This window comes from Cherax quadricarinatus, chromosome 64, assembly GCF_038502225.1.
Source record: "Cherax quadricarinatus isolate ZL_2023a chromosome 64, ASM3850222v1, whole genome shotgun sequence".
In the NCBI taxonomy this organism is placed as follows: Eukaryota; Metazoa; Arthropoda; class Malacostraca; order Decapoda; family Parastacidae; genus Cherax; species Cherax quadricarinatus.
The window spans coordinates 10061806-10076777 of NC_091355.1; the positions used below are offsets into that span (position 1 = coordinate 10061806).

Consider the following 14972-nt stretch of genomic DNA (forward strand, 5'->3'; position numbering starts at 1 on the left):
AGAGGTAGATGGGAAAAGAGGAAGGTGGCAACAACAAGTAAGAGGGAGGTGAAAGTGTATAAACTAAGGGAGGAGGAAGTTAGGGCGAGATATAAGCGACTATTGGCAGAAAGGTGGGCTAGTGCAAAGATGAGTAGTGGGGGGGTTGAAGAGGGTTGGAATAGTTTTAAAAATGCAGTATTAGAATGTGGGGCAGAGGTTTGTGGTTATAGGAGGGTGGGGGCAGGAGGAAAGAGGAGTGATTGGTGGAATGATGAAGTAAAGGGTGTGATAAAAGAGAAAAAGGTAGCTTACGAGAGGTTTTTACAAAGCAGAAGTGTTATAAGAAGAGCAGAGTATATGGAGAGTAAAAGAAAGGTGAAGAGAGTGGTGAGAGAGTGCAAAAGGAGAGCAGATGAAAGAGTGGGAGAGGCACTGTCAAGAAATTTTAATGAAAATAAGAAAAAATTTTGGAGTGAGTTAAACAAGTTAAGAAAGCCTAGGGAAAGTATGGATTTGTCAGTTAAAAACAGAGTAGGGGAGTTAGTAGATGGGGAGAGGGAGGTATTAGGTAGATGGCGAGAATATTTCGAGGAACTTTTAAATGTTAAGGGAGAAAGGGAGGCGGTAATTTCATGCACTGGCCAGGGAGGTATACCATCTTTTAGGAGTGAAGAAGAGCAGACTGTAAGTGTGGTGGAGGTACGTGAGGCATTACGTAGAATGAAAGGGGGTAAAGCAGCTGGAACTGATGGGATCATGACAGAAATGTTAAAAGCAGGGGGGAATATAGTGTTGGAGTGGTTGGTACTTTTGTTTAATAAATGTATGAAAGAGGGGAAGGTACCTAGGGATTGGCGGAGAGCATGTATAGTCCCTTTATATAAAGGGAAAGGGGACAAAAGAGATTGTAAAAATTATAGAGGAATAAGTTTACTGAGTATACCAGGAAAAGTATACGGTAGGGTTATAATTGAAAGAATTAGAGGTAAGACAGAATGTAGAATTGCGGACGAACAAGGAGGTTTCAGAGTGGGTAGGGGATGTGTAGATCAAGTGTTTACATTGAAGCATATATGTGAACAGTATTTAGATAAAGGTAGGGAAGTTTTTATTGCATTTATGGATTTAGAAAAGGCATATGATAGAGTGGATAGAGGAGCAATGTGGCAGATGTTGCAAGTATATGGAATAGGTGGTAAGTTACTAAATGCTGTAAAGAGCTTTTATGAGGATAGTGAGGCTCAGGTTAGGGTGTGTAGAAAAGAGGGAGAATACTTCCCGGTAAAAGTAGGTCTTAGACAGGGATGTGTAATGTCACCATGGTTGTTTAATATATTTATAGATGGGGTTGTAAAAGAAGTAAATGCTAGGGTGTTCGGGAGAGGGGTGGGATTAAATTATGGGGAATCAAATTCAAAATGGGAATTGACACAGTTACTTTTTGCTGATGATACTGTGCTTATGGGAGATTCTAAAGAAAAATTGCAAAGGTTAGTGGATGAGTTTGAGAATGTGTGTAAAGGTAGAAAGTTGAAAGTGAACATAGAAAAGAGTAAGGTGATGAGGGTATCAAATGATTTAGATAAAGAAAAATTGGATATCAAATTGGGGAGGAGGAGTATGGAAGAAGTGAATGTTTTCAGATACTTGGGAGTTGACGTGTCGGCGGATGGATTTATGAAGGATGAGGTTAATCATAGAATTGATGAGGGAAAAAAGGTGAGTGGTGCGTTGAGGTATATGTGGAGTCAAAAAACGTTATCTATGGAGGCAAAGAAGGGAATGTATGAAAGTATAGTAGTACCAACACTCTTATATGGATGTGAAGCTTGGGTGGTAAATGCAGCAGCGAGGAGACGGTTGGAGGCAGTGGAGATGTCCTGTCTAAGGGCAATGTGTGGTGTAAATATTATGCAGAAAATTCGGAGTGTGGAAATTAGGAGAAGGTGTGGAGTTAATAAAAGCATTAGTCAGAGGGCAGAAGAGGGGTTGTTGAGGTGGTTTGGTCATTTAGAGAGAATGGATCAAAGTAGAATGACATGGAAAGCATATAAATCTATAGGGGAAGGAAAGAGGGGTAGGGGTCGTCCTCGAAAGGGTTGGAAAGAGGGGGTAAAGGAGGTTTTGTGGGTGAGGGGCTTGGACTTCCAGCAAGCGTGCATGAGCGTGTTAGATAGGAGTGAATGGAGACGAATGATACTTGGGACCTGACGATCTGTTGGAGTGTGAGCAGGGTAATATTTAGTGAAGGGATTCAGGGAAACCGGTTATTTTCATATAGTCGGACTTGAGTCCTGGAAATGGGAAGTACAATGCCTGCACTTTAAAGGAGGGGTTTGGGATATTGGCAGTTTGGAGGGGTATGTTGTGTATCTCTATACGTATATGCTTCTAAACTGTTATATTCTGAGCACCTCTGCAAAAGCAGTGATAATGTGTGAGTGTGGTGAAAGTGTTGAATGATGATGAAAGTATTTTCTTTTTGGGGATTTTCTTTCTTTTTTGGGTCACCCTGCCTCGGTGGGAGACGACCGACTTGTTGAAAAAAAAAAAAAAAAAAAAAAAAAAAAAAACTAAATCAATGAGTTATCAGTGTGATAGAAACTCACTTCTACTACCCTTACAATAGCCATCCTTGCCAACAATTTTAATAGTCACTTTACATTATTAAACATAATTTTATGTACTGATGTTTGTGTTAGAAAATTAATGATTTCCTTGACAGTGATTACATTCAGATACTAAACCATTAATTTTTGTATAAAGGCACATTCAAGGCATCTTTATTATATTTGAGTGCTTGCCAAGAAAATAGTTTCATATTGCATCTACAAGAGCAACTACACTTATATGCCCAAATTCATTCATCTTTCATTGTTGTTTAAATGTTCTGCCACTTTCTTGTTTCCTAATCTCAGTTGCTCTATGCTGCAGCTGCTCGAAGTTTCTTCTTTATCAACTGTACATTTAGTAAAATTAATAAGAGGTCCCTTATATTCTCTGCATGTCAAGTGATGTGACCAATATGGAGATAGCAACTGGAATCCTCATCAACACACAACTCACGAGGGTACTACCAGTAAACACCTCAGTCATGAAGGCATGCATACACGTTCCACTTTATCTAACGTGCAATTAGTTCAGAGTAAAAGACCAATAGATAAATGGAACAAGTATTGGAGTCACCTGCTACTTGAAAAGTTGAAGACGTTTCTTGAGTGATGCCAAATAATGAATCAACTAGGACTTGAATCAATAGGTTTCAGGCATGAGGTACTGTACTGTATTACTGCAACAAAACTCATGATTAGCTATGTACAATAGTATAAAATTCACATTTTTGCTGTGATGTCAAAGGTTTTTCAAAATTACTGCACTTTTTTTTTAATAGCTATAGCAAATGACCCCTCCCTCTATTGCATCCCTTCCCCCTCCCCCCAAAAAAATAAAGGTTAGGGTACCAGTTGATTAGACAATTTTATTTACCAAAACAGAGCATGAATTAGCAGGCTTTGACTTCAGAAAATCAATTAAGAATTTAGGAAATGTAGCACAGTTCACAATATACTAAAATCTTTACCATTTTCATTTCTACACAAGCACTTTATACAGTAGTCCCCCCCGTATCCTTGGAGGATAAGATCCAAGACATACCGTGGATACCTGAAACTGTGGATAGTAGTGAACCCTATATACAAATCATTTTTTTGTTTACATACATCCCTATGATAAAGTTTAACTGATAAATTAAGCCAAAGTCTAGAATTAGTACTTTTTCACTGATGGAAAGCATTTCACGGCTTTTCTTAGGCTCTGAAGAGCTGCCAACGTCATACTTTTGTGCTTTGGGGCCATTATTAAGCAAAATTAAGTTTTTTTTTGGACCACAGAAAACTGTGGATAACCGAGACCGAGGATACAGAATCCGTGGATACGGGGGTCCTACTGAATACTATAATACTAATATTTTTTAATTTACCGTAAAAAATGAATTACATATCACATTTCTTTTTTATCAGTGCATGTACTGGTTATTATGAAAATTATGATTAAAATATAATCCTTTATGAGTATTTTTTATGCCTCAGTAAAGGAAAAGTAATGACTGAGAAAGCTGCTTGTGCTAAGCTACTTTTCTTCCATAAATTAACTCATCACAGTAGTACTACCACTGATTATATCTGCATATTTAGCTAACTTGTCAAGCAACCCTTTTTTAAAGACACTGACATCCAGAAATTTATACAACCACAAGCCCTCACGAAATATTTTCTGTGTTTTAGTCACAAAATGCTATACATATCACAAACTAACACATGCACACCAATCTGAGAAAATGAACAGGATCTTCGGCAGGTAGCAGTGTAACGTATGCAGTTAAATCAACGTGAGTATGGCTTCCTTAGTGTGAGAGTAACTCAGTATCAACCTGATAGATACCATTTGTGTGTCTCTGGACAGCAGTGAGAGCTAGAACAGCTGCTCTTGTGTCTGTCATCACATCTCCAGTTAAACTTACATCATCCTCTTTATCTTCATTTAAGTCTGTACTGGAGGTATCAACCAAGCAAAGAGATTCATCATCATCATCATCATTTTCCTGACAGTCAAAAGACACATTCTCCCTGAGCATTGTGGGCTTGTTATCACAGACATTTTCTTGAACTTTAGTATGCCCTTCTGCTGCCAGGGATGAATGGTGCTCTGCATCTACAGAGGGGTACTCACTTGCAGCATCTGAGAGTACATGGTTAGTTGCACATGCTTCATGGTTGCTTTCTTCAGTACCATCCATCAGAGGACCAACAACAGCAAAGACAGTGTCACTGTAATCTGAAAAAATTACTGCACCTTGAGTATTATATGGATAATAACAAAATTTATGTTGATGTAATATCAAAAGATATAGTATGATTACAGTTTTGACAAAAACAGTATTTTCAAGTTTTGTCAGTACTGTGCAGAAATCATGGTAAACGTTTTTGTTTCATGAGAATATAAATCTCCCTTTCACTTCAAGTAATTAAGTGACCAACAGTTCCTATCTATACGATTATAAATTAAAATCTAGGATCTACTTAAGTTGTACTTATCAATACTGAGTAACAGTAATTTGACAATACTATGACACTCATTTAATTTCAAGCCTAAATATAATAAAAATTCTAATGCAAACTATACAGTGTGAAGCCCCTCTATTTTAACCATTATCACATGCTCACTGTACTGTACTCTACATTACCCTAGCTATGGTAAATGCATATATCTGGCATTTCTTCTATTTTCTTAATAGCTCTTTCTTCTTTCTTTATTTCCTCTTATCTTCATGGGGAAGTGGGAAAGAATTCTTCCTCTGTAAGCCACACGTGTTGTAAGAGGCAACTAAAATGCCAGAGCAAGGGGCTAGTAACCCCTTCTCCTGTATAAATTACTAAATTTAAAAAAAGAAAAGCTTTTTGGTTTTCTTTTTAGGTCACCCTGCATGGGTGGGATACAGACAGTTTGTTGAAAAAAAAATAAAAATGCAACAGGAGGTTGGCCAATAACAACCATCAAGATTAGATCATAATAAGTAAGATTACCTTTTTTTTTTTTTGGAGCAAAACAATTACAGACATAGGCAAGAAAACAATGTAGGCAAAACATACACAGGAACATGTTACAAAGCCCATATCATTATAAACATTTTGACCAAGATTTAATGTAATAGTTAAAATTATATTAAATATGTTCAAAGAGTTCTCCATGGGGAAGTGGAACAGAATTCTTCCTCCGTAAGCCATGCGTGTCGTAAGAGGAGACTAAAATGCCGGGAGCAAGGGGCTAGTAACTCCTTCTCCTGTATTTATTACTAAATTTAAAAAGAGAAACTTTCGTTTTTCTTTTTGGGTTACCATGCCTCGGTGGGATACGACCAGTTTGTTGAAAAAAAAAAAAAATGTTCAAAGAGTCTAGGTAGTAGGTTGGTAGACAGCAACCACCCAGGGAGATACTGCCGTCCTGCCAAGTGAGTGTAAAACAAAAGCCTGTAATTGTTTTACATGATGGTAGGATTGCTGGTGTCCATTTTTCTGTCTCATAAACATGCAAGGTTTCAAGTACGTCTTGCTACTTCTACTTACACTTAGGTCACACTACACATACATGTACAAGCATATATATACACACCCCTCTGGGTTTTCTTCTATTTTCTTACTAGTTCTTGTTCTTGTATATTTCCTCTTACTTCTATGGGGAAGTGGAACAGAATTCTTCCTCCGTAAGCCATGCGTGTTGTAAGAGGCGACTAAAATGCCAGAAGCAAGGGCCTAGTAACCCCTTCTCCTGTATATATTACTAAATGTAAGAGGAGAAACTTTCGTTTTTCCTTTTGGGCCACACTGCCTCGGTGGGATATGGCCAGTGTGCTGAAAGAATGAGGTTCAAAGAGATAAAAGTTAAAACAGTGTTGACCCCTATAAGGAGAAAAAAGCTAAATATTGAGGAAAAACCTAGGTAGTAGGTTGATAAACAGCAACCACCCATGGAGGTACGTACTACCGTCCTGCCAAATGAGTATGAAACGGAAACCTGTAATTGTTTTACATGATGGTACGACTGCTGGTGTCTTTTTTTCTGTCTCATAAACATGCAAGGTTTCAGGTACGTCTTACTACTTCTACCTACATTTAGGTCATAGTACACATACATGTACAAGGATATATATACAGTAGGGCCCTACTTTACGGCGTTTCGCTTTACGGCGTTCTGCTAATACGGTCATTTCAAATTATGACCAAAACTCGCTATACGGCTCCCCTCACCTGACTTTCTAATACGGTCACCGCGCACCCACCCGGTTTGTTTACATTCTCTGTGAGATCAGTAATACCTAAGTCTCTCCATTATGCCTGGAAACTCCAAAATTTTAAGTGTTTTTAAAAGTTATTTCATATGTTATATATACTCTGATAATAATACTTATGTATACCTGTACTTAAATAAACTTACATACTGTGCTGGCATGCAGGTACACATTAAAATCAGTAAGTGTTTTTTATATCTCCAGACATATTAGTAATAATAATAATAACTGAGTCTCATTTAAATGTTGTATATTACGTTATGAGATGTGGTAGCAGACGACTTGCACAAGTGACGCCATATTAGAAATAATAATAATAATAATCACCGAGTCTCATTAAATGTCGTATATTACGTTAATATACACATTTTCATTAATCCATCCATGATATTTTTTTCAAAATTTTGTAATAAACATGATACATAACATATAAAGATGATAAATACACCCCACAATAGAATAAATAAATATAAATATGAGATGTGGTAGCCAGATAACTTGTACAAGTGATGCCAAGAATAACACTTTCTCTAGTTTAACATAAGAGAAAATGTGTTACTGGGGGTAACTGTACAAAATTATTCCTTTCGTATGTATGTAAGTTTATTCAGGTATACACAAATACAGTTACATAGATTATCATACATAACAGCATATGTGTAGAGAACCTGGGATAGCCCAAAAAAGTCAGAGTGACTTATTTCCATTGCCTTCACTCAGAGCGTCATTTCTTCTCAAAATGATGTTACATGAGAATGGGAGTGTTCTTCTTTATTTATTCTACCGTATCAATGTAGAGACAACTTGTACACAATGTAACTTGTACACAAACCAGACATGTACACTGTTTGTTTACAAACTTACCTTCGTCTAGTTTGTTTACATAACTCGGCGCCTGTCCTCTCTCATGCACTCATTCTCTCTCTCATTTATTCGTTTTATCTTATTTACTTACTCCTGACCATACATTAAGACTACAAATATTTTAAGGTAAGTAATGAGTGAACTGTACATACATTTTATCGCTCTGGGATGCTTAAATATCATAGAATATATGTGTGGGTGGGTTGGCCTGGTATGGTAGCCTGGCTGATTACCATACATACCACACTTGATTTTTTACAATAAATACTACTCATCTCACCCTAGATTAAGACTACAAATATTTTAAGGTAAGTAATGAGTAAATTGTATATGTATTTTATTGCTCTGGGATGATTAAATGTAATAGAATATTATTTGTAGGTGGCGTGGCCTGGTATAGTAGCCCGGCTGACTACCATACATACCACACTTGATTTCTTACAATAAATACTACTTGTCTCACCCTAGATTAAGACTATAAATATTTTAAGGTAAGTAACGAGTGCACTATGTGTGTATTATACTTTTTTGTTGATTTTTGATGACTAGTTCTATTGCTAACTTAATATATGTTAGTGTAAACTGGTTATCTAGTATTTGTATGCATTTATAAATGGAAAAAAAGGGTGTCCCACTTTACGGCGATTTTCGCTTTTCAGTGGTAGCCTGGAACCTAACCTGCCGTATAAGTGGGGCCCTACTGTACACACCCCTCTGGATTATCTCCTATTTTCTTACTAGTGCTTGTTTATTTCCTCTTATCTCCATGGGAAAGTGGGACAGAATTTTTCCTCCGTAAGCCATGTGTGTCGTAAGAGGTGACTAAAATGCCAGGAGCAAGGGGCTAGCAACCCCTTCTCCTGTATACATTACTCAATTTAAAAAGAGAAACTTTCGTTTTTCTTTTAAGGCCACCCTGCCTCAGTGGGATATGGCCAGTCTATCGAAAGAATAAAGAATAATTGAGGAAAAACCATTTTCTGTGTAAAGTTCAGTGAATTACTAGGAATAATGCTTAAAAGATTTAACTTCCTTTACACCAGTATAAGAACTTTTCTAGGAATAATGCTACAAAGAATTAACCTGCTAAACACCACTATGAGAACATTCCTAATACTTTTAGCCCAGTATGCTTCCTAACCATTTTCTCTACTGGAGTTCATTTTTTATTTCTGTAGACCCAATGATCTGGCTGAAAGATCCACTCATAACCTGAGGCAGAACAGCTGACAAAGGAAGTAAGTGACCTTTGAGGCTTATTGAACTGTGCACAGAGTAATTTTTATAAAGAACACAAAGGCACAATACCATGATTGGAACAACACACAAATAACTCGCACATAAGAGAAACAAACTTTGACGACATACTTGTCCGGACCTGAATGTTGTCATAAAGTTTCTTTCTCCTATGTACAGGTTATTTGTGTAAGTTTTATACAATACAGTACCTGTTTCTTGAAAAGTGGATGTTAAATCTAGCAATGGAGCATCTTCCCTCTCCTCCATGCTGTCCTCCTCACTCGAGTCAGTGACTGCAGATAACAATGGCACATCTTGGATGTCTGGGGGTGGTGCTGGATCCTGTGAAATCATAAATACTTAAAACTTGCTAATATTCACTGAATATGCAAACACAAACTTGAATGTATGTATTGGCAATTTGGGTCCAATTAGATATTTAAGAACGTGAACATGAGGAAGTGGGACAGAATTCTTCCTCCATAAGCCATGCGTGTTGTAAGAGGCAACTAAAATGCTGGGAGCAAGGGGCTAGTAACCCCTTCTGTATAAATTACTAAATTTAAAACTAATTTTTTATTTAGTCACCTGCCTCGATGAGATATGGCTGGTTTGTTAAAAAAAAAAAAATTACAATACTCATCAAATGTTTAAAGTACATATATCACCTAGCATTCACTTTTTTTGTAACCACCATCTAAAGATACTAAAACATATTTAATTGCCTGTATAAGTTACTAAATTTAAAAAGAGAAACTTTCATTTTTCGTTTTTCTTTGGTGGTATACGACCGGTTTGTTGGAAGATGATTAGCAGTTTTATCTTTTCATGAAGAAATGGCATGTTAGGATTATTATTAGTCATTTGGAAAAGCTAAATCTGTAGAGGTTAAACAGTGCTAGAGAATGGGAGGTGTGTGAGGTAATCGAGTTTCATTTGAGGCAGGGGGATAGCTCCAATTCCTTGGATCAAGATCTCTGTATCAGCATCAAGAGAGACTAGGAGCCACTTGTGTGACACACATGGTGAGAAGGCTAAACTACATAAATATTAATTTGTAACCTTCATGTCCTTATTAAAGACAATGAATTTCTGTAAGCAGAATATAACCTAATGGTTACTCTATTGTAAAACAAATATTAAGCAGGTTCTGTGACTTATCACCTTAAATTGCTTGTCACCTAAATTATTTTTAGCACATCACTGAAAGGATCTGAAAACTCCTTCCACTTTTGCTCACTATAAAAAGTTAAGAACCTAAGAACACCATCAATATCAACAACAATGCTAACAGTATCATCATCATTACAGAGAACAAACAATAATAAAGTAGTATATACAATATTTAAACTTTCATTTTTTTTCTTTTGGCCACCCTGCATCAGTGGGATACGGCCAGTTTGTCAAAAGAAAAAAGATACAGCACTTGTCCGAGATTAATTATTAAAAGCAGGACAAGTTGATGCTTCTGCTAATTTCTAAAAGTACCAGTTACAATTCAATCCAAGGATAGCTACTGCAGAGATATCAGTGAATTTCCATGAAGGTGATCAATACACCATACAAACCTGGCCACAGTACATACCTGTGAGTCTGGAACCAACACTGGGAGGAAGTTGCCAACCTTAGCTCTCTCCTCTCGCTCTTTTTCTTCACTGCTGCATCTACCTCCTGCTCCATAACTCCCTACTGGACCAATAAGATAATCACTTTTATTTCCTCTCTCAGGATCAGCACTACTGAATCTATGAATAAAAAAATGGATTTGTAAAAAAAAAAAAAAATAAGTTAGAGCCCTTCACTTAATTCTTCTCATTAAACATGTGAAAACTCTTTTAAACCAAAATTCTCCATCAACCAAGAAACTATGATCTAGGACACTATAATAAAGTACATGTACTATATCCAGTGAAATCTACTAAAAGCTAGACATTAAAAACAAAAAAAAATGACATTTGCCAACAAGTAAAGCTGTAAGAAGCAGCTGTGCTTTTCTTGTTCATAATCTCTTACCCCACGTGAGACTAGAGCAGAAACTTGAGGTGTAGGCAGAAATAACAAGGAATGTATTCCACAGGCTTAAGGAGTACCTCAGGAAAAGGAAGCAAAGAATGACTGTTCAAGAAGAGATGTCAGAATGAGGAAGAGTAATAAGGAGTCTGCATGGGTGAGTATTAAGACCAGTACTGTTTCTGGTTTATGTGAGCAAAAAACCAGATAGGACTGCATCAGATGTATTCCTGTTTCTCCATGGGGAAGTAGAACAGAATTCTTCCTCCGTAAGCCACACGTGTAGTAAAAGGCGACTAAAATACCGGGAGCAAGGGGATAATATCCCCTTCTCAAGTATATATTACTAAATTTAAAACGAGAAACTTTGGTTCTTCCTTTTGGACCACCCTGCCTTGGTGGGATATGGTGGTTTGTTGAAAGTAGTAGTTGTATTACTATTTGCTGATGATGTAAAACTAATAAGAATAAAAACATAAGAGGACAGGGAAAGCTACAAATGGATCTGGACAAGCTGCAGGACTAGTCTAATAAGGAGCTGCTTGAATTCACCCCCACCCAATGCAAAGTTATGAAAATTGGGTAAGGGATCAGAAAAGTGCACATGTAGTACAGACTCAGGGGTAACAGAGGCTGCAGACCTCACTCAGAGTGACCTAGGGGTGAGCATAGTGCTTAATTTATTACCAAAGGATCACAACAAACAAATAACCTCTACAGCCCATGCTTCCCTGGCAAATCTAACAGCAACCTTCAGGAATCTCAACAAAGGCATTTCAAGCCCTTCATACGATATATGCAACACCTGTGTAGAACCCACACCTGAGAAAGCATGTTAAGAAACTGGAAAAGGTTCATGTATGGAACGAAACTAGTTCCAGAAATAAGGAGTATGAGCTATGAAGAGAGGCTAGCAGAAATGAATCTAACTCTAGAGAACAGAAGGGCCAGGGAAGACATGATAACAGTAAACAAAAATGCTCATAGGAAGTGATAGGGTAGACAGAGTAAGGCTGATTGAGTCAACAAACATGTACTCAAGAGCGCAACTGGAAGTTAATGATGCAGATGAGCCACAGGGCATATTTCTTCAGTCTCAGAGTGGTCAGGAAGTGGAATAACCTCCTTTAAGAGGTGGTGGAGGCAGGCTCCATACATAATTTTAAAAGCAGGTATGCTACAGCCCATGAGGCTAGGAATCTGGCAAACAGCCAATTGAGAGGCTGGGCTAGGAACTAAGACTTGACTCCTGCAGCTAAAATGAGCACAAAAAGGCGAGTGCAAACTGCATCCTAATTATGTGCAGAAATCCTCATACCTGTAAAACTTGCTCTTCGAGATGCATTTCCCAATCCAGCATCATATGGATGTAAAGAGTGAAGAGCTCCTTGACTCTGATGTGGAGTAGGTAAAGGAGGTAATATGCCCTCTGGAAGTGCTGGAGGACGTCGTCTGTGTCGCCTCCAATGCCTACTTAAACTACCTCCAAACAGTCTGCAAGTAGTGGCAATAATTACTGTTTAATGCATACAACACACTTTTAAAAATACAGTAGTCCCCCCGTATCTATGGGGGATGCGCTCCAAGACTTACCGTGGATAGTAGCAAATCCTATACAGTGGACCCTCGGTTTTGTCATTAATCCATTCCAGAAAGATCGGCAAAAACTGAAACCATTTTCCCCATAAGAAATAATGTAAATCTAATTAATCCATTCCAGACACCCAAAAGTATTAACAAAAAAATTTTTTTTTAAGGTTAAGTATAGATTTACATGCAGGAAAGAATGAACATTCAACATGACACTTACCTTCATTGAAGACTCTTGGTGTATGGAAGACACGGAGGATGGGAGAGGGAAGAGAAGTTATTCTTTGGAAGGGGAATCCCCCTCCATAAGGACTCTAGGTACCAAATCCTTATCTGGGGTCACTTCCCTTCTTTGTCTTTTACTGCCACTAGGACCAGCTTGAGAGTCACTGGACCCCTGTCACACAAAAAATTGGCCCAGAAAGCTGTGTTTCTGGCATCTCTTTAAATTTCCCTAAAATGGGACATGGCATTGTCATTCCTCCACAAATGTTTGCACCCTACGCCACATTGCACAAATCACTACCATCCTCTACCACCATCACAACTGCTACCACCCTCTACCACCACCACAACCACAACCACCCTCTACCACTATCACAACCACCCTCTACCACCATCACAACCACTATAATCCTCTACCACCACCACAACCACTACAACCCTCTACCACCATCACAACCACTATCACCCTCTACCACCATCACTACCACCCTCTACCACCATCACAACCACCCTCTACCACCATCACAACCACTACAACCCTCTACCACCATCACAACCACTCTCACCCTCTACCACCATCACAATCAGTACCACCCTCTACCACCACCACTTTTGTATTTTTTCTACAATCTTTTTCTTTAATTCTACGGTGTTCCTCACTTTCTTTACCAAAGGACTGGCACTAGGAGCTTTCTTTGGGCCCATGGTGGCTTATTTAGCAGTCACACACAATAAACAAGTGCCAAAAAAATGCATTATTACGAAATGTTTTGTATGACCTTGCAGGATATGTTCACTTACTGAGAAACAACACAACACTGCCCAAGAATGTATGTGGGAGGTGGCTTTGTGTGTGCGCTGGGCACTGAACAGGTTCCGTACCATCAACAAAAACAGAGGAAACTGACGAAAATGGAGGCAATATTTTGACGAAAAAAGTTGGCGAAAATTGAAATCGGTGATAACAGAGATCGACGAAAAGGGAGGGTCCACTGTATATCAGTTTTTTTTTTTTGTTTACATATACATATATACCTATGACAAAGATTAATTGATAAATTATGCACAATAAGACAAGAATTAGCACTTTTTCACTGATGGGAAGCACTTCATAGCTTCTCTTAGTCTTTGAAGAGCTGCCAGCATCACTACTTTGCACTTTGGGGCCATTATTAAGCAAAATTAAGGGTTATTTTCAGGCCACGGTAAACCGTGAATAAATGAAACCACAGAACCCATATCCACAGATAAAGGAGTTCTACGGTGTACCAAAAGTATGTGGAGCTGCAGAAATTTTTTTATAACATTTGTGCTCAAAAATGTCTTGCACTGATAGGCTAGGATTAACACAATAAAAGTTAATGCATAACAAAACTCCACCAGCACTAAGACCCTTGAAGTGAAACACAACCATAGCTTAGAACACAAAATTCTCCCTCAAGTCCTTTATCAGACATACTCTTCCATGGTTAATATATGGTTGTGTAGAACAATTTATAGCACTCATCCATTCAGCCACCCATTCCTCAACCTTATGCATTAACTCACAGAGCAAGATCTTTATGGCCTTCATTGTGGTTACAGACACACACACACTGACATCCACACACAGACAAAATTCTGCACCATATAAAAGGCAAAAGATGACAGATATGATTAGAGCTTAAAGACTTAACTATATGGTAAATGATGAAGACAGAACACCATGAATTTAGCTCTGCTTCTGTAGCTATAATAAAAGTCAAATAAGTAATAACTTACAAGGCAGAAGGATCATTAACAGCTACAGCATAGGAGGGTGGAGGTTCCCGCTGCAACAAGTGTTGTTCCAGCCGAGAGAGTGGTGCCAGAGGGGTGGAACGTCGACCAACTCTGTGACCATTCTGTTGTGCCCTTCCAATCCCAACACGCAGTGCATACAAACGACATGTACACCCAACGGCAATAACCAGCAGCAGTGAACATACCAACCCACCTATTGCTGCTGCTACAATTACAGAATTCTGAAAGAAATATACAGCTGACATTTTACAGTACTAATTACCTGAAGAGCTGAAACTGATCAATAAAGTTAAAAATGTAACTGAAAACTTACTCATACAAGCAAATTAATAAACACATTCTAAAAGGTATTACTGAGAAGTCTTGAAAATTCTTAAAGTAAATAAGAAGTGACAAAATTCAAGGAAGGATGCTACGAAGAGCATCACATAGGAAA

At 38.0% G+C, this 14972-nt stretch overlaps 1 protein-coding gene across 3 annotated transcripts in view; it reads right to left on the reverse strand.

The window, feature by feature from the left end:
- Window positions 1–3769: 3769 nt before the first annotated feature.
- The window catches only part of LOC128700015 (low-density lipoprotein receptor-related protein 12), a 46752-nt gene continuing 35549 nt past the window's right edge, over window positions 3770–14972 (reverse strand). Inside the window, exons 11-15 of one of the 3 annotated variants that reach the window (XM_053792928.2) lie at window positions 14516–14757; window positions 12258–12433; window positions 10515–10618; window positions 9139–9271; window positions 3770–4815 (exon numbers count right to left, since the gene is read on the reverse strand). In XM_053792928.2, the coding sequence (XP_053648903.2) occupies window positions 4385–4815; window positions 9139–9271; window positions 10515–10618; window positions 12258–12433; window positions 14516–14757 (1086 nt within the window). In that variant the 3' untranslated portion in view covers window positions 3770–4384. The remainder of the gene's footprint in view (window positions 4816–9138; window positions 9272–10514; window positions 10619–12257; window positions 12434–14515; window positions 14758–14972) is intronic. The other 2 variants (XM_053792929.2, XM_053792930.2) reach the window with 2 other exon arrangements.